Source organism: Tympanuchus pallidicinctus, unplaced genomic scaffold (genome assembly GCF_026119805.1).
Source record: "Tympanuchus pallidicinctus isolate F22 unplaced genomic scaffold, pur_lepc_1.0 scaffold3, whole genome shotgun sequence".
Taxonomy (NCBI): Eukaryota; Metazoa; Chordata; class Aves; order Galliformes; family Phasianidae; genus Tympanuchus; species Tympanuchus pallidicinctus.
Window position 1 is genome coordinate 97,607,339 of NW_026294747.1, and position 27,596 is coordinate 97,634,934.

Consider the following 27,596-nt stretch of genomic DNA (forward strand, 5'->3'; position numbering starts at 1 on the left):
CAGGTTTGTACCTCTGGCTGTTACACTGACTGTTCTTTGGATCTGTTTCGCTTTGAATTCATATTTCTAGGACAGCCAATGCACACAGTACTGTAACTCTTTTTAGAACAGCATTAATACTCGTATCTCTCTCTTTTTTTTTTTTTAAAGTACTCTTTGAGTACTTTATTGCATGTGATTGCATGATAATTATTTTTTAATTATTTTTGCAGATGAAGTGCTAACTTTTTTTAATATCAAACATAAAAATATAGTTTGATTTGACCTCCTGGAAGTTAGAAACTCCTAAGATATCATAAGTAATAGCTCATTATTTAATATAGTCTAACTGTATTTGCCATTCATTTTTTATTTTATTAAATGAAATGCTTTCTTTTCAGATCAAATGTCTTTATAGAGAATGTAATATTGACCTAAGCTTTGCAGTACAGAGGCAGCTCTAGATAAAATCATGTGTATCTTTGCTAAACTGATTTCAGTCCTGAAATCAAGTTGAAGTTAAGCAGACTGATCATTTAATTACACTTTTTAGGCTGTAACCTCATGCCCTTGTTTTCTTCTCAAACTGTTGCAAATTAGGAATGTCCGTGTTTTCTTCTCAAATTGGTGTAAATTAGGAATGTCTGTTCTAAGTCCATGCATTCAAGTGTATGTGTCAAAAAGCTTCTTGTTAAGAATCAGTGGTATCTGAACATTGCTGAGAGTATGGTTTCAACTTCTTTTTCTTACACGATTGCAAAAACAAATAGAGAAATATAATAGTATAAACACTGAACATTCCTTGACTGTTTCATAGTAGACTGATGAAAATGAGTTGTGTAAAACAGTGATATATCAACAAAGTCAGAAGAATTTTGAAAGAGTGCTGAGTTGTTATTTAGTCAAACTGCTGAAGGATTATTTTTTGGACTACCTGCCAAAGAGAGACGCAGTTCCAGCAGAGTAGGCTTTCTTATCAAAAGGTCTATTGTTAAAAGGAAAGGGGAAATCAGAACTTGAAATTTCACTGCTTCTAACTGTGGTTTAAATGCAATTTGTTATTTTTTATTACTGACAACAGTCTTGAATGTACCTAGTTAAAGGATGTCTGCAGAGTTTTCCCAGTCCCTGCCTTTTGAATAAGTTACCTGGGAGCTTTTATTAAATCCCTGCAGGCCTTGTTGCCCAGAAGAAGCCTCGTCTCTCACATTCTAAATCCCAGCTGTAGTACATTTATAGGAAGCAACTGAGTGGAAGATATCCCTTTCTTCTACACACAACACACACATCCCAAAGCAGGGAAAAAAAATTGATTTTTTCATTATCAAATGTCTACTTTTGCCTCTTGAAAAACTGTAACACTCAGAAAAAAACACGTGCAGAGTCCTGATCCAGGCCTTGGTCCAGAATAACTTGGAACATTTCTTCAGCTCAAAGCTGAGGATCACAGGGTTGACACCCCGCTACTTATCTCTGTGGTGGGACAAGAGGGTTGCATATGATTCACACAGAGAACGGCTTGCTTTCAAACAGCCTTTGTACTTTTCCAGTATGACAATCTGTAAATCATTATGCACCCCTCTTTGCCCAATCCACACAGGATGTGAGGCTGTGTCAGCTCCCAGCTTGATAGCCTTCCTCTTTAGCGCGATCAATAAAAGCTCCTGCTTGCAGCTTTGGAAATTACTGGTCTATGGCCTGCTACTCGCCAAGAGCGTAGGCGTCACTTTCGCAGATGTCCCGCATCTGACATGGCTGAGACTAGAGGCAGTCTTGTTTTTCCTGGTGGCAGGTAGTGGGAGAGACATGCTGTGGTAAAGCTGGTCATCTATACTGCTGCCACTGCTCCTGGCTTGCCTGGCTTTCTCAGTGGGCTGACAGTGTTTGCCCACTGTTAGTTCCACACGTATATGTTTTTTAAACACCTCCAGGGCAGACCATTCCAGTGCATAACCACTCTTTCAGAGAATAATTTTTTCTTATTATCTAACCTGAACCTCCCCTTGTGCCACTTTGAGGCCATTCCCTCTCATCCTATTGATGCAGCAGCCTTTCTCTCTGATTCATGTCTGCAGAAGTAGCAAAGCTGTAGTTCCCTCATTAACTCTCGCTCTAAGTTCACCACACACATCAGTACAGGTGTATGGGAACTGCTGAATCACAGCCTGAACCTCTGATTGATCACCTGAGGCGGGCACTGAGTCAGCCACGGGAGCACAGGTGAAGGCGATTCACCTGTGCTACTGGAAGGGGTGGAGCCTGGCTGCACCTCTCCTAGACTCATTTAAGAGCTGCCTATCAATAGGGAAGGATCTTTTCTGAAGATCCCTCCTCTGGAGTTTCATAGTGAGCCCAGGATATGGGTAAGCATTCTGTCTATTCTCTTTGGATATAATAAACTCTCTGGTACATTTCATAATTATAACATCTGTACATTCATTGGTTATACAACAGATTAGATGCTGACCTGCTGGAAAGGAGCTTTTCAAACAAACACATGGATGTCCTGGTGGCACACAGGTTGACTGTGAGCAAGCAGTGTGCCCTTAAGGCCAAGAAGACTAATAGTATCCCAGGTGAATTAAAAAGAGTATGGCCAGCAGGTCAAGGGAGGTGATCGTCCCCCTGTACTCTGCTCTGGTGAGGCCACGTCTGGAGTACTGTATATATTTACGGACTTGTCAGTTTAAAAAAGATAAGGAACTTCTGGAGAGAGGCCAGAGGGGGCCGCAAAGATGGTTTGAGTCCTGCAGCATCTCCCTCATGAGGAAGGACTGAGAGGGCTGTTAAATCTAAAAAAGACTGAGAGGGTGTGTTATCAATGCTTATAAATATCTAAAAGGCAGGAGTCAAGTGGATAGGGCCAGGCTCTTTTTAATAGTGCCCAGCAACAGGACAATGGGCAACAAACAGATCAGAACATACGATGCTCCATATGATCATGAGGAAATACTCCTTTATTTTGAGGATTACAGAGCACTGGAATAGGCAGCCCAGAGAGATTGTGGAGTCTCTTTCTCTGGTAATATGCAAAGTGCACCTGGATGCTTTCCCATGAAATCTGCTCTAGGGAAACTTTTATAGCAGAGGGGTTGGACTGGAAGACCTCTGAAGGTCCCTTCCAACCCATACGATTCTTTGATTTTGCATGTGATCCAGCAATGAAAGCCACCCATCACAGTAGCTGAGGTTACGACAGGCCACATCTTCCCCCAGAAACAGCAGAGAACTGACAAGAATTTCAAGAGAAAGAGTTGTTCAATTACCCCTGCTCTCATGCTGTCTTCTGCAGAGCATAGCACCCAGTTCACATGCCTTACTATTCTTTTGATAATGAATTTTATAACATTTCAGCCTAGATCTTCACAGTAGCTCAACAACTTGATTATATTGGTTTTAATTTGAGTTGACTATGGGGCCAATTTCAGTCAGTGCTTTGGACATGGTGGGGGGAGAAAAATGGTCCTGAAAAGGTGGTCTGGCACTTTACTGCTACCAAAAGTGATTTTGGGCTTAGTGCCCAGGTTTGATTTTACAACAGCAAACTTACTTCTAATCTATACCAGTGTTCATGGTAGAGTCAGGTGCAACTCTCCTAGAGTAGCTCCCAGTCCCTCTATGCTACTTTTACCCTCTTGTCTCCACTTTCCAAGGTGGTAAATCAAGACCTATTTATCCACTGGTGAGAATTCAGCTTTGACTCTAACACTGAGAAGCCTTTTGCAGGATCTGTGTAGGTGTTGTGCAAAGCTTTGAGCTTCTAGGCTTTGTACTTCAGTGAATAGTAACCACGGATGTTTCCCCTGGGATAATATAAATAAAATATTGTATATAAGTGTCACCCATTCAGAATACTGGTGATTATTTTGCTGTAAGGCAAGTGAACTTATTGTGAAGATCTAACATGAGATCTTGGAGAATTTGGGCATAATTTAACCAGAGAGAACTTAGTATTACAGGAACCAAGATGTTATCATTTGTCAAACTTCCCAGCATTTTACATGCCATTCAAATCTCTCCTCTAGTTGGTTATCAGTAGTGAAAGTCATGGCTTTGAGAGTATGATGCTTAGCCATGACCCACAGTTAAGATCATCCAAACTGTCACCAGGCTGAGAGAAACAAAAGAGAAAATGCATCTGTAGCTGCTTATCTCTTTGATGATTATGTGTGCTTGTCTACCCAATACACCATTGCACTCAAATCATCTTTGAACCTACTTTCATCATTTTGCTCAACAGACATATAGAGTAGTAAATAAGACAGTGCTGTGAGTGCAGTTGTGTCAAGTGGTGTGTGACAGTGCCTTGCTCTTTCATTTCATCTTTTTGGCCCAGCTGGGCAATATGTAAGCCGTTGTTATGCCACATTAATTCATGCTTTTTCTCACAGAAGAAAAGGCTATGTTAACTCTTTTGTGTTGTTGAAATTCTTGTGGGTAAAGAGTGATTAAACTCTTTGAAGTTAACAATTCCAATATTCAGTATATGTCCTAGGCACGTCATAAGCATTGCTTTTATATGTTTTATGTTCTAAAGGACAATAGTTTTGCTCAAATGTGGCAGTTTCCTCTTAGAAGTGTCTTCTCTATTTCAAAGGGTGCTGTCTGTCATTATGACATGCTCCAGAAGGAGGACCCAAGCCAAGCAAGAGCAGAACAATCAGAAGGTTAGAATGTGTGGCAGAGAAAAACTAAGAAATCCCAAAAGTGCCTTCTGACTGGCACCCATTTTTCCCCTACGTATCATTGGTTATTTAGTACTGATAAGTCAGTGCACTTTAAAGGGAAATTGTTTGGCTTCCCTGTGAGGCAATCCATTTTGCCAACCTCTGATTTAGTAACTATAGCAAATTCCATGTGTGTCAGTGAGCTCTTCAGGCAGTGAGCTTTTGCTGTGATCTGGTTAGACCTTCAAGCAGCTGACCCATGCTTATATCTGCATAGCAAGTCTGAAGCTTGTATGCTTGATCAGAAGTGAAAAGATGAATCAATAGCTTTAAAATGTAGGACAGTTGCCAGCAAGTTTTAAAATCTTTTCTACAGAGTTGGAATGCAACTTCCTAAAACTGATGAATCAGTTCTGAGGATTGGTACTAGGCTGTAATTTTCCTGAAGGCTTTCAAAGGCTTTTGAAATGATTCTGAAATATTTCGATAATTGGCGTTGTACAATATTAAAAATCCTGCCAAGGTACCTAATTAAATGCAGCCATAGTTGCTTCTCTGAACTGAAATTAACTCTGTGGTTTGACGTATTGTGAGCACTCTTATACAGGTGGATAATTCAAGTTCCACAATGAGTTTTGGTCACCTAGTTTCTCAGTTCAGTAGGTCTGCAACTGAATCATTTCCTCTTAATGGGTGACTTGATTGAGTGGTTTGAAAGTAATTAGGAAACCCAGTGGATCTGATCTTGAAGTGTACGATCAGCATCTTATCAGGAACTCTTCAGTTCCTATGGGAAGCTGTGGTCGACTTCTCAACAAATTCAGAGCACAACTTGTTCCTTCTTATTAGGAAGCTGATCAAGGAATGGTTGCACCATCCCAGACATGTTTTGACTTGTGATAAAGTGATCCCAGCTGATTCTAAGGGCATTTTCAGAATGTCTATTCTTTATTAGTACTGGATGTTTTATTTGGTCACTTTAAAGGAAACAGTAATTGACTTCTTACAGATGCAGACTTTTTTTAATCCACTAATACATTTTAATCTTGGGGCACAGCTGTAACTGGGATATGCTTCGAATCCAGAGCAATTCAGATTGATTTTTTTTCTACTTCAGAAATATATTGTAGAAGACCCACAGTATATAAAAGTGCTCAGTGTGTTGAGATGAACTGGCCTTGTGGTATATGCAGCTCCTAATGGGAATTCAGTACATTTAGGGAAGTGGTAATTGATTGCCTGGTGCTTGGGCTAATTGATATGGCACTGAGTTAGTCAGAAGCTCTCAGCTCCATCAAAATCACGCATGACAGTGCTCCAGTGCTTCTTAATACTGACTGGGTAGTTCATACAACAAAAACAGCATGTTGTGGAGGAGATTTCCAGAGCTGAGTGAATCTTCCTTCAGCATCAGTTACATTCTTTCCAGAAAGGCTTCCTGCCTGGAGTAGCATTACTCCTCCGCTGGAAAATTTTTAAAAGGATGTTCTCAGGTCTGTTTATTTTTTATGGGCTTGGATGCGGTCACTGAGATCCTGTGAGATCAGAAGTATGGAATGAAAGTGGCCACAGATGACACTTGAGCTATTTCCACAGCTGGATGTACACCAGCCAGAGTAGGCGGTCTTCTGCAGATGAATTAGTTCGTTGAAGTACATGATACAAAACATCTGTTACAATGAGAACAAACAAAAACAATGTGCCTTTGAAGACAGCGATTTGTTGGGAGCTTCTTGCAAGGGTGCTGAATGAAGCAGTTGTCAGCAAGGAAACATTTTCAGGCTTGCCCTTGCATGAACTAAAGCAAAACTATACAGTAAAAATACCTTCATTCAATCAAGCAAAAGATCTGCTTTTCCCAAATGCTGTTAGACTGATTCCTGATACAGCAGTGGGGAGGGAGAGAGTCCTTCTGTACCAAATGTCTTTTATACCCTAAACCACTTTTAATACAATGGTACCATTCCAGCTGAGTGGCTATAAAAACTTAGAAGCTACATTGGTACAATAACTGTTATTCTGTCAGTCGTTCCCCACACTGCTTTATTACCAGCTGTCTTGAAGTGCAATAGACATTTTTCATTGTCACTGCCACCTGATGACAAATAAAACCTTCAAAATGTTTTTGCTCAGAGGAGTAGCTCACAGCTCCTAAACAGAAGTGAACCTTTCATGTCATCTTAATGAGCAGAACTGATCCAAACATTCCCACTCCATTTTACCCTTTTGAAGCAGTTACTTTTGGCTGCCTTTTGTTTTTTCTCATGTCTGATCTGGTAAGAGAGTAGAAATTCTGTATATTTTTGGCCTAAACACACATGATATATGCATAAATGTCAGACAGATCAATAAGACGTTTGTTGGTTTTCACAGGTTAGTATTGCTCTTGTAGACAGTTTAAAGAAAATGCAGTGCTGCTAACATGGTTTTTTAGTCATGAATTGGAGGCATATATATACTTAAATACCACTTCCTCTATTTTTTTTTTTTCCTGAAGTGAGCATACTAACTACAACACATGCATAATAGGAGCACTACTAAAGTATGCTCCCGAAGAGGGGTTTTGCCCCATCTGTGTGCACATGAGGTGGATTGTAGTAGTAAAATAAATAAATAGAAATTAATTTTTTAGATCAAGTAGTAGAGATATGTGATTTTGGACCTTGAAGTCCTTTACTTCTCCCCCAGCTGCTGGCCTGCTGTGTCTGCAGAAGGGAGCGCATTTTTGTGAAGGCTCAACGAATGAGCAGGTGCTCCCGTGGGTCTTGGGGGTGTCAAATAAGCCTGTTGGGAGAATGCATCTTGCTCTGGATGCACATCTGTGATCAAGTGGTAGGTGTCTGGAGAGGCTGGAAGCTGCTGAGGAAGCAAAGTTAAGATTTTTGTTCAGTCCAATTGATTCTAGTTTATGCTTTCCTGATGAGCAGTGTCATTGTAGACGTTGTCATAGTTTATTATAGCTGTACAAGACAATTATGTTAATTTTACTTTTATTTCCTAATATTCTTTGATCTCGTGCACATCAAAGATATAAAATTTTAGTCTTGTTGGTAATTAGCTAGAAAGCAAATATGTTGTCTGTCAGTACAGAGGATACAAAGCACAAGAAATTGTCCTGGGGGAGTCTAGGCTCTAGTCTAATTTTTTTTTTTTTTTTTTCCTCATCAGATTTTTATTTCTCTTTCATCAGTTGCCTCAACCATTAAATAAATGTACTGGAAGTAAACTTTGCCATTGTGAAATTCATTCAGCTTTTTAAACCACCTAGTCACTCAGTAGGGATCCTCAATTGAGGCAAAGCAGTTTGGTAGATGAAACAAAAATGTACATCAGTGTTTCCCAAATTTGCAACAACCCCTTGCAGTCTGTATTGACGAAGGTTTCACGCTTGCTTGCTGTTAGTTTTGTGCAGACCGAGGCTAATGCTGTGCACAGTTCTGATTTAATTTGACCATTATAATCTGGGGGCTTTGATTCCTAACTTGTGATTAGTGCTCTGGTCAAGAACAGCAAATGACTATATGCTAAATCATTTTGATCACAGTTGCTCTTTAAAGTTGTCTTTCTGGAAGAAGAAAACACACAGGGATTATTTTTAAATTTCTGCAGTGAATCTCTGCATCAGTACTTTATGGCTACAGCTGGTAGGTTTATACATTGAGATTTATTCTGAGGATTGACCTCCCCCCCCACACACACACTTTTTTTTTTGTTCATGAATTGCAAAGAGATCATTATCTTCATAAATTTGTTTACTGTCCAAAACTTTTGTATGAATAATTTATGGCAACGTTTCAGCCTAAGGATTGTTCTCAGTGTGCATAACAAGTATTTATTAGATGGTTTCATACTGGAAGTTGTTATTAGACTCGCTGCCTTCCTGTTCCCAGGTTGGTTGTCCTTATCTTTATTAATTACTTCAGCTTCTAGACAAGATGACTGTCTTGCCACAGAATAAGATTTTATTTCTTGATTAAACAAGTCTGCAGGCAGCTGTCAGTTACCTATATAGTAGTCACTGTTGAAAATAAAAATAACATAAAATTTAGAATTGGACTGTTGGGAAAAAAAAATCAATATATATATATATGTATATATAGAGAGAGAATCAAAATCTAAATCTGAAGACAAAAGCAGAATCATTCTTGCCTGGTATAATTAATTAATGACAATCTGTAAGTGGTATAAAAATCTATTAGATACCTACATAGTAATGCAGAGTTTGGCTTCCATCTCTGAGGATTAAAACAGTGTGAAAGTCCAGTAGCATTCAAGTCAGTGACAAAACTAATTGATTTCAATGGGGCCAGGATTTCAGGCCAAAATTTTCAAATTCACTAATCTGTACTTTGCTGTTGTTGGATTATGGAGGTTTTAACCACTGAAATTGTAAATGGCTAAAAATTTGTGTCTATCTAGTTTCAAGTATTGCATTTATCTTTTTTTTTTTTTTTTTTTTTTTGGATTTTTATTCACTCACAGTCACGCAAGGCTGAAACACCACAAAACAGAATCTTTCATGATACTGCATTTCCTAGATAGTAGAAATAGTACAAGAAGATACCACAAAGAAAATACTATAAACAAACCATTTCATGTACTTTTTAGTCCCACAAATGGATTTTCTGTGTGCTTGGAAAAGCCTCTGTGGAACAGAAATATGGCTGCCAAGATGTTGGTCTCTATTGGAGTTTATCGGAACATCTGCTGTTAGTTATGTTGTGTCTTTTGATGTCAAAGAAAAAACAAGGGCTTGTTTGGTTTTTGGTGGAAGGGGGTTCAAACAGAACGAAGATTCACAACCATGCAGTGCAAAGAGTCCAGCCCTTGAGTCTCCGTCACTCTGGAATTAATTACAGCCCTCTTTTTTCTATGCACATAGCTCTCAAGAGAAGATGGGAGTATTACCCACTTGCCTATCATCTTGCTCCTATTTATCTTCCTTTAGATGTTTCTTGTTTCCTTTTCCTCTGAGGCTACCCTTTGCCTCTGGCTAGGACTGACAAGGCTATTACATATATAGTACTTTGTGAATAATAAAATTTGGCTTTGTGGGTTGAATCAAATAATAATGCTAAAACTTGTCCCGAAGTGAAAATCTGCAGAAGGGAGAGGGTAGTGACATGGAAAAAGTTGTGAAAATGTTGTTTTGACTCAACTCCAGGAGACAGCTTGGGAGTGGGAAAAGGGAGAGAAGAATAAAGACAAAATGTCTATAATCTTTGTTTTCATTTCTGGTCTATTGAACTAATTTTAGATTTTTTTTCCTTCAAATTTAGATAAATTCTGAAATGACATGTCATTTTGAAATATGGTAGAAACACTGCATTTTGACAGCTCCAATTTTTTCATTCCTTTGGTCACAATTATGTGCCAAGTGTGACCTGAATTCACAGTATATTTTATACTCCCTCAAAGTGCTCTTTCAGAATAATTTACTGTTCATCTCAGCAGTGGTTGTGTACTGTCCAGCTGGCCTTTTTTTCCTCCAGCCTGTAGTATGTCTTTTAACTCTGAAGCACTTCTACCTGTGTGTAAAAGATGTCTTCCTGAGCTCCTGGCTGCCTAATCTGTCTTACAAAAGGCTGATCATTCAGCTTGGGTCAAAGACTTGCTCTGGTACATTCACCACAGTACTGGGCAACAATCTTATTTTTATCTGGCAGTGGAGCAAGTTGCTCAGCACTGTCTGAGAAAACAATGTTTGGTAGTAGACTGTTTCCAGTTAGCTACCTGCTAGCCTGAAGAATTGACTTATGTTGGATGAAAGAAGGATTTAGAAAAAGACCTTGACAGTTCTTGACCTCTTCTTTCTTTGATAATCCTTAAGACCTGTGAATTTTTTTTGTCATTGTGTCGTTCTGTTAAATGCTTTTCATAGTGACTCATAGAAAATGGTGGTTCACCTAAAAGCTGTAATAAATCGAAAGTGTAAATAAATGTATGCCAAAGAGATTTGGCTAATTTACTCCGATAAACCCATTCACATTAGAAAGCTAAAGCAGGAAACCCAGTCTTAATTTGTCCATGTTGCTTTGATGTTCTCTTTCATTGATGAGCAGAAAATTGCTTTTAAGCAAGTAGCCCGAACCCAGAATATGCAGAAGTCTTGGCATTCATCTGCCAAAATTGATGACTATTTTAAAGTGGATTGAAATGAATTGTAATGAGAGGCAAATAACAAGCAAGATATTACCACAGTGTAGACAGAGGTAGTAATAAAGTATTCGGTAACTCTAGGCATTGCAGTATGTGGGTGGCTGAAAATGTACTTTGTTATCTGCTTTCTGCCTTTCATTTAACTAATATCACTGGAATTCCTCTGAAACTGGCAACGGGATGGGATGGATGTGATCCATTCGGTTAATGTAGAAAGTGGGCTGCTTGGGGATCAGTCATCAGAAAGTGGCAACTTTTTGATAAAGTAGAACATCCTGATGTGACACAGCAGTGACATTCTCCCTAGAACAGTCAGCATGCAAGGCAGCAGCCATGCAAGCCTGTCCCTTCCATCTATCAGTGTTCTTTTACATGGAGCTAACCTGCAAAATACTATCCCTCACCCTTCACGTGCTTTGGGAATGCTTTTGGGCATCACAAGTTGCAGTCCTTTTGGAATGGAGAGTGTCTCTCTGTGGGCAGCTGATGCATGGACAAAACTGAACAGCTGTAGTTTGATAATGACTTTCAGTCCCAACAACCCAACCCAGTGACCCAGCGTTGAGACTCCCTATTCTATTACTGATCCTCTGAGCCACTGTGTTCCCTCCATGTACTTTCAACATATTTAACACGTTACAGCTGCGCTCAGTCCTATACAATAGTTAAGAGGGCTGCCAACATTTCCAGTATGAACTCATATTTTAAGGATAATAATTCAGCTGTAAAAATGTGCTTCAGGCTGAAACTTTATAAGGAAGGTCTCGGCCCAAGAGCGACTTTATCTGGACAAAGAAGAAGAGGAAATATTTCAATTTAGTCATTCTTAATCAGTACAGATGTATTAAAAATAAAATAACTGATCCTTGTAGGATCAGTTGCTTTTCCCTCTTTTCAGCATAGCAATAGCTAAAATCTATCTTCCTTGAACTTTTCATGTTTTTTTTTTTTAACCTGACTGGACTGTTTTACCTGGTGAAGCTTTAACTCATGAGGGTCAGTTTAAAGTGCATTTCATCATTATTTTCATCTTCCTTGAAAAGAAAATAAATGACGTTTGGAGCAAGGTAGATTTAAACTAACCATTTTCTATAAATTGTCTACACAGTATGAGTTGAGAGATTAAATGATTCTTCTTAATAATTAATTTGAAGTGGAGGATGTGATCAAAACCATCTGTTCCTTTAGGGCCTGGAACTGTAATGACCCAAGCTGCATCCCAAGTCTGAACACTCATGAACCTGGGAAAGTTCAGATGGTGATCCAGACTATGCCAGGACCCTATAATAACAAGCTAGCACTCAAGGCCTCTATATATCACGTAGTTTGTTAAGCACTTAGAAGTCCCTTCTATTATTGTAGAAGGGAGACTTATGAATGTCAAAATTTATTGTAATATACAAGCTGGTCTCACTGAAAGTACTCTTAAGCAAATGAGGACTTGAAATATTACATTTTTACTTAGAAAACCTGTTCAGCCCTTATATACTTCTGTTTTGTGACCGTTGACACAAAAGTTAGAACTTGGGTTTGATTTCATTTGCATAAGTCATACCACACTAATTTCAATGAGGTTACTTTTGAATTGCTTGCTCCCTGTGCCTGCTGCCATCAGCTTTACTAGCTTCTTTTGGTCTATGCATTAGGGAAAAACAAATTTAGGTAAGGACATTTTTGCGGCACCATTTTCTCCTGATTGTGCCTGTAATATTGGCTATTTAGTACAGTGGAAATCTGCACAGGAGTCACTGAAGATGGTGGAGTTATGCAGGTGTGGCAAAAGCCATGTGTTGTTGACAGTTGGCTTGTACAGTTGAATGCAAACAGCAAGTGGTCTGTTGGCAGAGAAATCATGGTTAAAATTTGTAAAGGCATGAGTTGCAATGATGGAATATGAGGTAAGAAGTCACTACTGAATGTTTATGCCTCAGTCTTGTTTTTGAGTGCTGTCACCAAGCTGACGCTGCTAGGTACCCAAATTTAAGCATTCAAAAGGCAAATCTCAGTACAGAATGGAGTGCCTTTCACCATACCCTTCCTTGAGAGGCAAAGAATCGAGAAAATGAAACATAGTTTGGGACCTGTGATACAGTGTTTATGCTTTGAAAAGTTGTTGTTTTATTTTTTAATGAAAGGAAAGGCGGGGCTGGGATAATTTTGTTTTGAAAACTGTGCTAAGAAGCGCTCCGTTGAAATTTAACACATAGGATTACAAATCAAACAGAACATGATGGAAATACAGAAATTGGTCCTCTCTAGTAAGGCAGCATTTCTCAATTACAAGGTCAAAATGGAACAAATTGTTACGTAACATGATCTGTGGCTTAGTACTGGATTCCCATGTACCGACTTAAGTCTGAAAACTATTATTCAGCATACTTTTTATGTAGAGTGGAGGTTGGGTTTTTATCTGGATTTCAGAGTGACACAGCGATCTGAGCCTCAGCAGAATCTCTCCTCCCCTATTGCTGGATTCTTGGGACACCTGGTAACCCCTGCAACAGCATGTCTGTGAGGGTACAGATTTGGGCCTGGATTTAGAGTTAGCTCTGAACTGGTCAAGAATCATCTCAGGCTCAACATTACAAGGACCACCATGCAATCCATGAACAACATGTGTAAGAACCGTGAGCTCTTTCTCATTTATTTTGACCATCAGTAGTAAACTGACTTGCAAGAATCTGATACCTACTTCTCCCTTGACTGTTGTCTTCTCAGGACTTAGAGAGCTCATAGAGGAGCACTCTGCTGTCTGCACACTAGCACATCTCCTCAGTGCTTCATTGAGTACTATTACGTTGCTTTTCTGAAAGCTGGAGACATTTCAGCCATTTCCATTTAAGAGTGATTGTGATTCTGATCAGGTCCTTCTAGTGCTGCGGACTAAACTCCCTGCACAGCCGTACTATTTTACTCTGTCTCCAGTTGCATAGGATGCCTTTTTGCCATCTTACCTTTGGTGGATGCATGGGGCTGTATTACCTACGTGGTAATATACAGCTTTGGTTGCTTTTTATCTCGTGTTGTTAGCCAGTTCCTCAGATTTTCTGACATTCCCAGTGTCAGTGTTTGTCCTTCAAATAAGTGAATCTTCTAGCACAGCAGCTGAATTGCAGCTCGCATGGAGCAAATCCCTCCTGGTTTCAGGCAGGATATGAAACATAGCACATCTGTTAGAGATCACAGTTGCTGTCCTGTCACTGGCCATTGCAGTTACAAGGCTAGAAGGGCATGTAGAAGAAATATCACAGACATTTCCTCTGCAAACCCAGTTAGGCACTCTTGGTGCCTGCCAAATGACCTGCGTACTAAATCTTGCCGAGAAAGGCAGAGATCAGCAGTAGGGTGCCTCAGACATTTGATGTGATCAAATGTCCGTTGCCATGACTTCATGAAGACACACAGACAGACAGGACTGCCTCACCTTGCCCAGAAGGCTTAAGTCCTGGGGAAGGCCAGGATGCTACCACATTAAAAAAGTTATCCTCATGTTGAAAAAAAAAAAAATGTCAAAATAACTAGCCCAATAGCCCTAGTGAGTGTAATAGAAATAGTAATATCCTTTTTATTCCTATATACAATTATTATTAAATGAAGATAAAAGACTAGATTATTGAGGATGCAAATGTAGAATCCTTTTTGAAGTTTGATTTGAACCCATTAGGGCAGGAAAGTGAAAATTTAGGATGCTGATGCCAATTCATGTTTTAATTGTGCAGTTCTTTAAACTCCATTTTGTACCTTGATAGAACTAGAAATTACCATCAAGTCAATTTTCACATATGGCTGTAGTCATGAAGGAATAGAATAGAGTAGAATTGTTTGCAGAGGAAATATTGTTTACTTTTCATTTCAGTAGCTGAAACTCCATTCTGATCCTGAGAAAAGCTAGTTTAGAGCAAAGAGACTCCTGGTTCTTTTTATTAGGATTTTATGCCAGCTTCTGGAAAAGTGGATGAAGGAATTAGTCCACATGAGAAAATATGCTGAGGAGCATAAACAGAATGGAATTGCCAAGCATAACATTTTAGCTTGTGTCACACACTAATGAGATATAGATCAAGAATTCTGTGCAGGAAATAAAGATTTGTTTCCACTAATAGTGTTGAGGTTTTGAAATCTGTACTTATTTTGACATGGAATGAAATGATGGTTATTTTTGTGAAATCTGATAGAGGGAGGGAGTGGAGAAGATTTGTTCTGTATGTTTCAGTGGTTAGGGTAAATCACAGCCAATGTGTTTCCTCTGTCTGCTGGGGAGGCTAAGCCTCATGTGAGCATTGTGAGGATGTTTTTGTTAGCTATGGCTGTTCTTGAAAGAGCAAAAGCACTATTGCATGGATATATGAAGCCAGAACACACCCAAGTGCACTTATAAACTGAAGGGTAGGAAGAAAACAAAAGAATTGTGATTTCTTGTTCCCCTCTAGAGTGGATTAGAAGAGGAGCCAGGATCTGTCTGGTCTCAAATGCCCACTGTGACATGTCATGTCTTTACTTCAGTGGGCCCCTTCAAGTTAGCAGGCCCCAGGGAAATTGCTCCCTTTTTTTTTTCCAGGCAAATAGTAATAGTTAATTTCTTTTATTACCGTGGCAAGTTGGAGAAAAGGATGAAAAACCACTGTTTCCCTAGCAATCTAAATGAAGCATATGGGCTTGTGGTCTAGCCTGCATGTACAGATGATAAGAGCAAAGATAAAGCACAGGACTATCAAACTATGCTTCAGAATCATTGAAGTATATTTATCTTTCATAAATGTTAAGGGAATTAAAAGAATTCTCTTCATTGTCCTTTTGTACAATGGCCTTTCCTCTTGAGATCTTATTTTGTGTGGAAAGATTGAAGTCACCCTGTAAAAGTCACTTTAGGCATGAAATGACATGGGGAACTGTTTGTTTGCAACATAAACACTATCTCTATATTTTTAAGTCCTTTTGGAATAACAGACAGCTATATTGTGTGAAAGTTACATTTTTTGTAGTCTGGCAGAAATATCAACTGCTGACATAGTATCACAATGATATTCCTTGATGCAGTTCTGAAACCAATACAGTTGCTACTATTGCTTCATTTGTGCACACAGCTTTTGATAAAAAAAAAAAAAGCCATTTTCTATTGCATCAACTGCTTCTTTCATTTCTAGGTTTTGCCATTCTAATATCCCTTTTTTCTGCATCTATATATGTGGGTTAATATCTGTTTATTCTCAAAAGCTCTTTCAAACTAAGAGATGGGACGAATAGTTAAGCACAGGAAAAGAGTGGGGAAAAAAACAATAGAGAATATTGGCTCTTGCTGTAGGCAGGATGAAACATATGAAAGGGTCACCTTTGTTCTTTATATACTGCACTAAATTATGTTACTTCTGGGAAGTCTTTTGGATCTATGACACGTAAGAATAAAGAAGTTCTCAAACATACAGGGAAAATGAGCATGAAAAAGCTTGTTTGTATGTTTTCTAGAGATTTAAATAAGATATGAAGGTGATGTCAGATGAGAATTTGAATCTATGCCCGAAATCAGAAATATTATGATACAAGGCTGTGGTTTAGTACTTGCCACAGAAACGGGGCTCAGAGTTAAAGGTTTAACCAGTGCTTGCCCATTCCAAAGTTGAAGTTGCTTTGAATTCAGTGCAGTATTTGGGCTTCCTGGTTGTTTCACTCCATTTTTACTAAGATTTTAAATTCAACAGAGTAATGAAATTAAAACAAATCTTAAGATTTGCAGAATAGAGATCATTAGCTGATCTTCCTCATCATATTCATGTAAGTATTTAATCTCAGCTTAGCCAGTAAATGCCAAGGCAATTGGTAACTTTTCATTGAGAAAGAGGGAAAAGTATAGAGATATGTTTTCTTTGATTTTAAAATATGATAGGTATTTGTGGCATATCAGCAAGTATCCCTTGCCAAGGTGATGATAAAGGGCGGAGTGGTTTTTCACAGCTTTCAGTCTCCCTGCTGTGGCCATGAAGGCCTGACCAATAACAGTCAGCACAGAGCATTTCAGCAAGCTCACTGCCCTGGCAAGGGGACTCTTTTCTGCTGTCTGTAAGATGCAGCCGAAGGAGATGAGAGAAGTCAGTCTAGACAGAACAGTAAACCAGTAGAGATATGGCTGTCATTTATTCTGTATGCAGAGAGTGTATGTTTGTATGGGAAAGAAAAAAAAAAAGTATGTTGGATTTTTCATATTAATTCTTGATAGACAAGTCTTGCTTGATAAGTATGAAGAAAGTAATTCTTTCACTCAGTGTAATAAAACCCCAAGAAACAATGTGTTCTTGATAACATGAAGACATTCACATGGTGGCATGGTAATAACTTCTTCAGATGGAGTGACCGGGTGCTTGTATGACTGCACACTGTGTCTCTAAAAAAAATCTGGAAAGTGGCTTTTCTGCTGTAATGTTCATTGGCTTCACATTGTCCAGAATTTACAAGGAAGAATTTTTAGGTATGTTTAATTTGTTAAAACTTCCTTTAAAAAAAAAAAAAAAAGTAAATTTTAAAGAGTCAGATGCTTACCACAAGCTTTAAAAACTATTTATTCAGCTGGCTGGTATTTGTGCCTTAAATCCAATACAGAAGAAGAAAAGAGAAGCCTTTAATACAGTTCATTATCTAGAAAGCTGGGACTAATCCTTCCTCCCACCAGCCCCCAAGTGCATCACACAACTAGTGAACTCTCTCTTCCTAAAGCCTGCTAATACACTTTTGATATCTGATGTCACTTTCCCACCCTTCAAGGCTCATAAAGTGGCATGTGTCATTGCATCACAATAAACTTCATTTCTGATTGTGTCTTTTGGTATTGGCAATTACTTAAGGATTGTTCTTTTAATTTAATAAACAAGTTGTATTTAGTTTTCTTCCCATGATTTCAGTTTGTTGCCATACAAGAAAAGTACAGTGTTTGTAGTTGTTAAAACTGGGCATCTTTCTTTACAAATAATAAACTGGATAATACTTTGAAAAAAATATCTTGACTTTCTTTTATGAAAGTTATATCCACAGAGATCAGAGAATTTTAAAACAGCAAGGTCTTTCAATTAAGTCTAATTATCGATGAAATTGTCTTTGTTTTATTGCAGCACTGAGAAAATCATACGTTTTCTTCGGTGTCATTGGTTCATTACATGTTGACCTTTTCATTTCTTTCAAAGCCAGCATAACACTGACAGAACTTGCCAAATTTGAAGGACATTATAGCAACCAGTTTCTTGTAAGAATTGTGAAAAAATTAATCATTCTGATGCAAAAGGGCAGACCTTGGTAACTGGCATGCCAATAACTTGTTTTGGCAAAGACAGTGGCAAAAATTGCATCATAATTTCTTCTACTGCTTTTTCAATTAATGGTGGCAGTGGCATAATGCCATGCTAACATGTCTGTCTATTAAGCTTACCGCATCAGTAAACTCAGACATACAAGCAGTAAGATGAAGATGTAAAGTATGTTACTGCAGCATTTGCCAGTAGCCAAGTGGACTTTTATCAGCAAATGCCCATTATAAACTGAAAAGAATCAAATTATTTTTAATGTGAGGGTAATGTCTGTTGCAAGACATCGTTGTCTTCCTCAGATAAATAAGTTGAATATGGATGGACATGACAGCATGTATTACAAAATGGTCTGGAGACTGGCTGTCGCCCTAACAACCAGACGATATTTCCTTAATGAAGTATGATTTTTTTCCTTACATGATCACAAGAGGATTCTGCAAACTGTTGAATTAATGGACTGGCAAATGCATATAATTCTCTGCTCTAGGTAACTGTCAGCTTCAAAAGCATTAAGCTGTTTTATGAAAGCTGCAGATTTGGGGTTTTTTTTACTCAACTTCTTTTTCTAACATTAAATTGCGTATATTTAGAGATCAGAATATATGCACTCTCTATTTAACATAATATGTATAGCTTATACTAGTAATTTTTACTCCTTAATATATTTTCTGTCCAACCCATATTTTTGTGAAGAGTTTATTTGCAAGACTGTCTTGCTTACTCACTGAAAGACTTTTGGTATCAGATTTTTCCACTGTGCGTCTGGCCCTTGCATTTGCTGCACTAAATCACAAGACTTTCTTCACTGCCCTTTCTTCAACTACAAGTTTATGAATTTATATACAGAAATAGCTATTGCTCTGTCACATTTGTAATCACAGTTTCTCCAAACATACCTTTGTAATAAACATCTCTAAGAAGAATGCTAGGTATATTTAGGCTTTGGGACATCCTAAATTAATTGCAGTATTGGGCTGCAGGAGGCTGTGGTGTGACTTTCTGCTTATCCCATTACACTTCACAACGTGATCTGTGCTGAAACCTCTAAGGCAATTGTCCATTTCTAAGTAGCACCAGAAAACTGCTTGGAAAGGAAACTAAGAACCAGTTTACAGTTGACAAATTTGATTTACACATTTACAGTTCGGTGCAGTGAAAGTGTTGGTTTGTGATATGAGTCGTTCTGAGAAAAGCATTCATGATGTCTTACTGTGATCAAAGTGCAGGTGAATGTTCAAGTCCCCAGGACACTGTCTGGATCTGCGTTCCTTTACAAGTGCAGCTCTGGTATCCCAGATTGCTGAATTTTGCTCATCTCTTTCCTTGGGCATGAGGCTACTTTAAGTAGACTTGTGCTCTGAATGCACAATGCAGTAGGTGCAGAATGAGCTGAGTAAGTCCTGAGTACGTCCTGCAGATTCAATTTCAGACTTTCAGGAAAATGTTTAGATTTTTCAAATAAAGAGAGAGAAGCAGAATGAGAAAGAAGAATGATGTGCAAGTAAGAAAGGGGAGTACTTGAAATTATTTACCAACCCTACTTTGGCTGTCTAGATTTTCAAGAGCCCATGGTAACAAAGATTATCACACTGGTAGCTCATTAGTGTAAATTAATCCAGTGGCTAGTTTATTGTAATTACTGTAAACTAGTACAAGTTAATATGGCCAAAAAAGGCACAAAAGTGCTTGTAAGTTCTGCAGGTTTGATGCTTGCACACTGGCTAGTTTGTTCTGGAAGTATTTATTTGGAATCATGACAGATATTCATGGAGGCTATTTTCAGTAATTTGCCAAATTTCTCTAAGGGCTGCTGTCAGTACAAGAAGTGTAATCCAGTATGTGACATGAAACAAGTGTGTATGTATTTTGTACACTGAGGTATTACAAAGAGGACCAACCAAGTTAGGTCTACCTCCTCTTCATCATTGTGTGCATGTAATGAGTTCCTAGAGACTGAAAAATCTCAGCTTCTCAGATAGGATGTGTGCAGACAAAATATCATTGCAAGGAAAAAAAAAATAGTTGCCACTTCCCCAGCCTTTTTTCTTTTTGCTTATTTCCTATTTGTAACTTATTTGAAAGTTTTGGTTCTACTCTGGTCCTTGACATGGCAATCAGGTGGGTCTGCATAAATGTGAGATACGCATTCAACAGTGTGCTGTGGCTTTTTGGAACTAGTCTATTTTAGATTCCAAATTAAAGGTGGATTTTATCAGTAATCTCAAACAACAACAACAAAAGATCAACATGTCAAAAATAGATTAATTCACCTTTTTCCATGCATTTTGCCAGATGTGAAGAAATAGCTGAAAATACCTTTGTATTTCTCTATCTGGAAAAGAAAGTGCAAATAACTGTTTCTGGCAGACTTTCTCTAACTAATACAGGAAATAGCATTCTGTACCATTGAACAGAAGAGTATCAGCTCTTCACTAAGGCATTAGTTCACTAGTATGGGGAGTGGAAGAGCAAAAAGAGGAATACAAATGACAGAGACTCTCCAAAGCTCTGGCATGTCTTTTGTTTCATTTTTGTTTAAAGTCTTATTCTTGCTTTAGTGTATGTGCTGTTTGTTATTAATGTATTTGTTTTTCATGCAGAGAAGAAAAGTGCTTTTCAGTGATGCATGTGTGTTTTAAATGGGTGTCACTGCCACACTCGCTGTCAATAGCTAGTCTTACTTAATCAGCTATGAAATGTCCTGAGTAAGAGTTCTTAATTGAGACTGGAAAATCTAAGACAATTACCATAATAGGTTGAAGATCTCAGAGACTGGAGGTTTTAGAAGTCAGAGAAAATTGGGGACATATGTATTCTGTCTGTAAGACTGTTCTGAATAGGATGTGGAAATATATAAATGACAGGCATTTTGCAATGTACAGTAGCATTCATCATGGAAAGAACATATGCATTTTTTTGTCAGAAGTAATGAAGTAAAAAATGACACGTAATTGGAACTGACATAAAATGGCCTCATTAGTAGTACAAATAATATATGTATGTAGCTTGGCTGTCAATAGAAACAAACCATGTTTCCTCTGACAGATATATTAGTCTCTTTTAAGATTCATGTCAAGTTCTCATCCAGGTTCACATATAAGAGAATGTGGTTTTTTGGTTGTTTTCCCTTTTAAAAAAAAATAAAATGTTGAAGTGTAAATAATACGTGTTTTTAGGGTGCTGTGATAACACCAACAATGGACCACACTATGTCAATGCAGCCAGCAAGCATGATGGGCCCACTGACCCAACAGATGAACCACCTTTCCTTGGGCACAACAGGAACGGTAAGATCATAGCTTATGCTATTTACTTTCTGTTTGCAAAATGATTATTGATTACTGAATCTCTTGAGATCTCTTCTTATTCCCGGGTTTTCAGTACTTTAACTTTTAGCAGTTTAATATTACTGTGCTTTCTTTTGCATATGATTTTTTTTAATGCCCGGAGATGTGTGGCCCTATGTGTGAGCATGTCAGTGTTCCTTTCATCATGTCCTACACAAATATCTCAGATTGCTACCTCACTGTAACACGTGTCTACAGATACTGTTCTACAGCCACTCTACAGTCACAGTCATACGGAACAGAATGGACAAAGTAGTACAAGTAGTAAAAGAGTAGGTCAACAAAACTTTCTCTACTTAGCAGAAGTCATCCATATTAATTCTTAGGCAAATATGAAAGTTCTCCTTTAACAATTTGTTATTTAATGCAAAATTGTTTGCTTACGCATGTAGAAGATTTTATATAGCTGGAAAATGGAAGTTCTGGCTTTGTGATAGGATCCAGCACTCACTTTTAACCCATAGCAGACAGCAATACATAGTTTGCTTCAAGCTCTGAAATGTGATTTTGGGTCAAGGTCAGCTATGTTTCCAGTAAATTATATTTAAACATGCATATTTCAGTGGTTATTTTCTCTTTAAACTGTGCAAGTCAGATTCAATTAACTCCCCCAGAGTCAAAGAAAAGCAAAAAATGGTTCTAATAAAAATTATTGAAACTGAAAGTTTCCTAAAGTCTTTTAGTAATACCAACAGTCTACTCCCAGCCTATGGTGATTTGCTATGTGAATGTGTGCACACTGCATATATACATATTTTACAAAAATCCAGGCATAAACATTGTATGTCTTTAAGCACATTCTGTGTGTTACAACTATGTGAAGGATCTATTGTGTACTTCAGAATTGTTTCTTTTGTTTCAATGCAGTACTACTCAAAGGGCTGAAGTAAATGGGGCTACATCTGGCTGGCAGAGGGTCAGTAGTGGTGTTCCCCATGGCTCAATTCAAGGGTCAGTCCTTCTCAACAGTGTAATCATAGATCTGGATGCAGGAGTTGAAGGCACCCCAGCAAATTTGCTGAGCATACTAAACTGAGAGGTGCTGTTGACTTCTTTTAGGAATGTGGAGCCTTCCAGCAGGATCTAGATAGGCTGTGTGCTTTGCATAATCAGCAACAGCACACAGTTCAACAAAGGAAAATACCAGGTGCTGCACCTCAAAGGGAGTAACACTAGGCACAGGTGCAGTCTGACAGATGAGGGGGTGGAAAGAAGCTCAGCAGAAAGAGACCAGGGGGTGCTGGTGGAGCAGGCTCAGCATAAGCCAGCAATGTGTTTGTTAGGCAGTAAAGAGGACAACCCACATTGTGGGGTGACATTAAATACATCATTGCCAGTCAGCAACAAGAAATTATTCTCTTTCTATATGTAGCATTGGTGTGGTCTGTCCTTGCATATTGCATGCAGTTCTGGGCTCCACTCTATAAAAAGAACATTAGGATCACCAAAAATGTACAGACAAGAGAAACAAAGCTGGTAGCTGGGCTGGAAGGTATGTTCTGTGGGGTGAGGCTGAGGACACTTGTGTTGCTTAGCCTGGTACAGAGTAGGCTGAGGAGCAACCTCACTGCTCTCTGCAGCTTCCTGGGGAGGGAGAGTAGAGAGAGGTGCAGAACTCTGCTACCTGTGAACAGAGCATGCAGAAGCAGCACAAAGCTTCATCAGCAAAGGCTTACATTGAACATTAGAAAAAATTTCTTTACCATGAGGGTTGTCAGACACTGGAACAGTTTTCCTGTAGATGTACCATCCCTGTCTGTGCTAAGAGGCATTTGGACAGTGCTCTCAATAGCGTGCTTTAACTTTTGATTAGCCTTGAAGAGGTCAGGCAGTTGGACTAGATGGTCTTTGAAAATCCTGTCCTGTCCTATCCCATCCCCTACCATATTCTGTTCTATTCTACCTGATGCTAATCTATAGGAATAGTTTTCCAAGTGTTTTCATGTTGTGTGGGTTTTTTTTTTCTAATTGAATAAGGTACTGAGTAAACTTGCATTCTAACAAAGATGCTTACTCACTGTAGTTTTATCTTCCGTTTCCCTTCCAGTACTTTTCATGTTCCCTTTCCCTTTTCTCGTTTTTCTTATCTGTTGGAATTAAATTCTAACTCTCGTATGTTTTCACTCTGTTTTAAAAAAAAACTCTGTTGAGATCTGGGACTTCTGTATTTATTTCAAGGAATCTTGAATACGATGGATTTTTAGTCCTATTATTCAAAATATTCGGTAGTCGAAAGAGGTGACAGTTATATCTAAAAGTTATTATCAACATTTTTCCCCTATGAGCAGATGAAATTATAGGAAATAGTATGACTAGTGAGAATTTCTGCATGTGTAATTACTATGGTAAGGAAATGGAAAACAAATTTCAATAGTGCTGCTGGGCAGATACTATGAATTTTTCTTTCTGTTTGTCATTTTCATTTCCATGACTCTTATAGACATTAAGTCTCCTGATCTTGTTTTCTCACACTCTTGATGCAAACTAGAGAATTCCAAGCTAATGTTCCCTTCAGACTTGAAAACACTGTCACTATATTCATAGTAACAAATCCATTGCAAATGTTGATGTTTCTTATTTGGAAAGAGAGGGAAAGGACTCTGAAAAACTCAGGTAGTTTAGTGGTTGATAAAAAGATCCTAGAGCTACTGTAGTGCAACTAAACATAAATAAAATCTTTTTTTCCTGTTACTAGCTCTTTACACAGTCCTGTCTTTTAAGGTCACAGCATTCCCTTATAACTTCATGAAATATATGTGAAAATACACCACAGGTTTTTATGTTTACTATCTTTAAAATTCCTGACTCTTTTATGGAAAATTTCAAGAAAGAGTAAATGATTGATTGGTGTTAAAGTATCACGGGTTTTTCACAAATTGCAAATGACACCTCGCTTTATTACACAGAGGATTTCCCTTTGGTATAAATACCAACAGCACCACTTTCATTTACAGTTCTCATGCAAGCAGCATAATCATGAAGTTCTTCAGGAATTCCTCCTGAATTAAAATTATAGCTTCAGGATTTGGGCTACCAATTGCAGTTTTATTGAATGTATTCATTCTGACTTGAAATTGTATCTTATGGCCCAGTCAAAATAATAATAATAATAAAAAAAAAATTTAAAAATTGCAAAAAATGGACAACCTATTTAGAGCTATGATTTATTTAGAGATAAATAGATCTTCACTTCATTTATTCTGAAGTCTGAATTTCAGTCCAGAAAGAGGAACAATGAGAGCACAGAGCCATGAAAAATTGAGCCAAGTCCAAAATAATCCACTGTGAGTACCTCAGCAGGACTATGTTTTAAGGTAGACATAAAACATAAACTATACATTTCATACAATATGATGAACATATTTTTGAATTTCATCCTTTAAAAGTGTTCTACAGGGCACCATAAAGACCCACCAGCTGTCTTTCAAGAAACAACTCAGATTTTTTCCAACAAACAAGCCCAAAAGTCACAAACAGTTCCCACTCAGTGTTGGCTTTAATTCTGTCTCAATTTAATTTAATTTAAAAGCTTGAAGTATGCAAAGTGGTTTTTATTAAAATGTTTTAATTCATTTACTTCTGTAGAAAAAACATTTTGCAAATTAACATATCATATTTTGCAGCCAAAACAAACCTTCGTGGTCACTTAAGTGAGAATTGACTTCAAACCCAATTCCAAACTTGCCTGGTTCAGAATGAATGCTGGATTTCTAAAATTGTTTCAACAGAAAATCCGTTCTCTGATGACTAAGCGAGAGAAATAGTGTAAAGACCTTTTCATGCCTCATACTTTCTGGGAATTATTCTGGCCTTTGATGCTGTCTGAAAGATTGAAGTCCAGGTTGGAGCCATTCCAGAGGGGAGGTTCTTCACACAGGAGCACTCTTTATCCCTTTGGCTAGGAGAGTTACCTGAGTAAGAGCAGCCTCTGTCACTTCCAACCTTAACACCAAAAACTGGATTCCAGTTTTGATTTTCAGCCCTGAATCCTATGCTAAAGCCCCATAGGAATCCAGGAAGCAGTCACTTCCGTTACTCCTTCACTTGATTATTTAGACATTAACCACATGGGTGTTTCTAAATGCTGATGAAGCTGCTAACTTAAAGTAGAAAACAATCATTTCATCTGCTAAAACAGAACAGTTTTCCTACAGCCTCTTCCTACTACTCATATGGGCAGCTTCTCTCACTGGCCCCAAAACTCACAAGTAATTTTGTTAGGAAACCACTTGCCATGAAGAGGAATATAAAGTTTTTTTCCTCTCTAAAACACCAAAGATTACATATTTATTCTATTATCTGTTTTAACATGTTTATCCCATCTGTTTATCTGTTACTAAACTGTCTGTGTAAAATCAGATCTCGCTTCTATACTGATCACAATCAGGGGAATGCATCAAGATGTCAGACCAAGTGAAAAACTGCAGCTCATCTCTACCTGATCTCACTGCCACGTTACAAAATCACACATCTGCAAGGTATACTAGCCCGAAGAATGATACAGAGCAGAGAGGAGCTGATGGACTGCAGTTCATGGCAACTCCACTCCCTATTCACGTGCCATGAGAGAATTTCATACAGAATCTCCCTGTTGCAGTGCTTTATGCTTCATCCACCAAGAACATAATCCTTTTCTACCATTATGAAATTCAGATTAATTTCTGCCAGTGAAATACAGTTTGCATACTGCGCTGATCACCTATTGAAATCTGCTTGAAATCTGGAGTTAAGCACAGAAATTGCCAGAGGGACAATTTCTGCCTTATTTATATGTATTTTTCATGTATACCTCTTCACTCAAAAAGAGCAGATTTGTACTGGTGGACTGGCTGAGGGCAAATATGTAAAGAATAGCTAAACTTAAATTATGTCATGATTACAACAAAAAGGTGATAACTGAATATTCTGATTAAAGCTGACAATCCAACCATAGCTCCTACAATTGTACTAAAATGAAAATTTAATGCCCAGGGGCATAATGCAACCTGTTTTAACCTTGAAATCTTTCTTTTGTTTACTAGTTTATTATTATTTATTACTGTAAGTCTTGCTTTTCCTATGTAATATTCATCTACAATTAGGTCTACTACTGAAAAAGGTTTTATACAGAGAGAAGAAAGTCAGTATGGGTGGCTTTGAAAGAGCAGCATTAGTACGTGTTTAATAATGTATGGAGGCTGGAATTGTTCCATCATCAACCTGTCAATCAAAGTGTTTCCGATACAGCCATTGATCTGACATCTGTTCTGTGGTTTAATAAAGTTGTGATTGATGGACTGAATGGATATAATACAAAAACCTTTAGAAATATAATAGCTGAGCAGTTTGATCACTGCTCTCAATCCCTCTTGCTTGGCTCCTTTTTACTGCAGCACTTACAAGTTTGCCCTTCAGCAGCAGTAACCTACAGGTTTCAGTAGAAAGATTTGCTATATTCCTTCTCCTTTGCTGTGCATTCCTGAAGGAAGTTTTTTGTTCTGTACTTTCCCAGTCTGGGTTTCTCACTCCTTCCTGTTGTGAGCATCCATTTCAGGTACCTCCTGAGTACCAGTTTCCTTCATGATATTGAAATAGCCTTTATTAGTCCTCCTTGACAGCTTTTTTCTCTCTGTTTCAAAACTGTCTCAGTGTAGTCATGTTTTATCTTAAACCTTTGAGGCCCACACAAATAGAAGGATGGGTAGAAGCGAGGGTTTTTACTAAAACTGCTGTCTCAACCATGCTGTTTAATTGTTCTTCATGCTTGCAGACGGATCACTCAGTTTTAAATTTCTAATTTAGAAACATAATAAGCAACTTATAAAATAAACTCTCCATTGAGCTTCTGAAGAAACAGCAGCATCAAAAATTGCTTAATTGTTCTGTATACCCCTGTATTAAAAATGCAGCCAGGTAGAAGAACTGTACTGATGCAACATGGGATTCTGCTGAAACTGCAAACCATCCTAACTCATCTTTCCTGATCTAGAGTATAACCTGAAAGAGATCTCTCCATGGAATAACAGGCTTGTTACGCTGGTACATCAGTCTTATCTTTCACTTTGTTAGCTCTTTTTGTTGCCAGTAGAGCTGATGGTATCTACAGAACCCTTCTATGGAACAACAAGCTTGTTATAAGCTTTTTATCTTTTATTTCGTTTGGATACTCCATGGTC

At 38.1% G+C, this 27,596-nt stretch overlaps 1 protein-coding gene across 7 annotated transcripts in view; it reads left to right on the forward strand.

Annotated features, from left to right (window-relative positions):
• The window catches only part of RBMS3 (RNA binding motif single stranded interacting protein 3), a 700,498-nt gene that overhangs the window by 639,743 nt on the left and 33,159 nt on the right, over nucleotides 1-27,596 (forward strand). For all 7 annotated transcript variants that reach the window (XM_052695879.1, XM_052695880.1, XM_052695881.1 and 4 more), the window contains one exon: nucleotides 21,271-21,381. In XM_052695879.1, coding sequence (XP_052551839.1) covers nucleotides 21,271-21,381 — 111 coding nt within the window. The remainder of the gene's footprint in view (nucleotides 1-21,270; nucleotides 21,382-27,596) is intronic.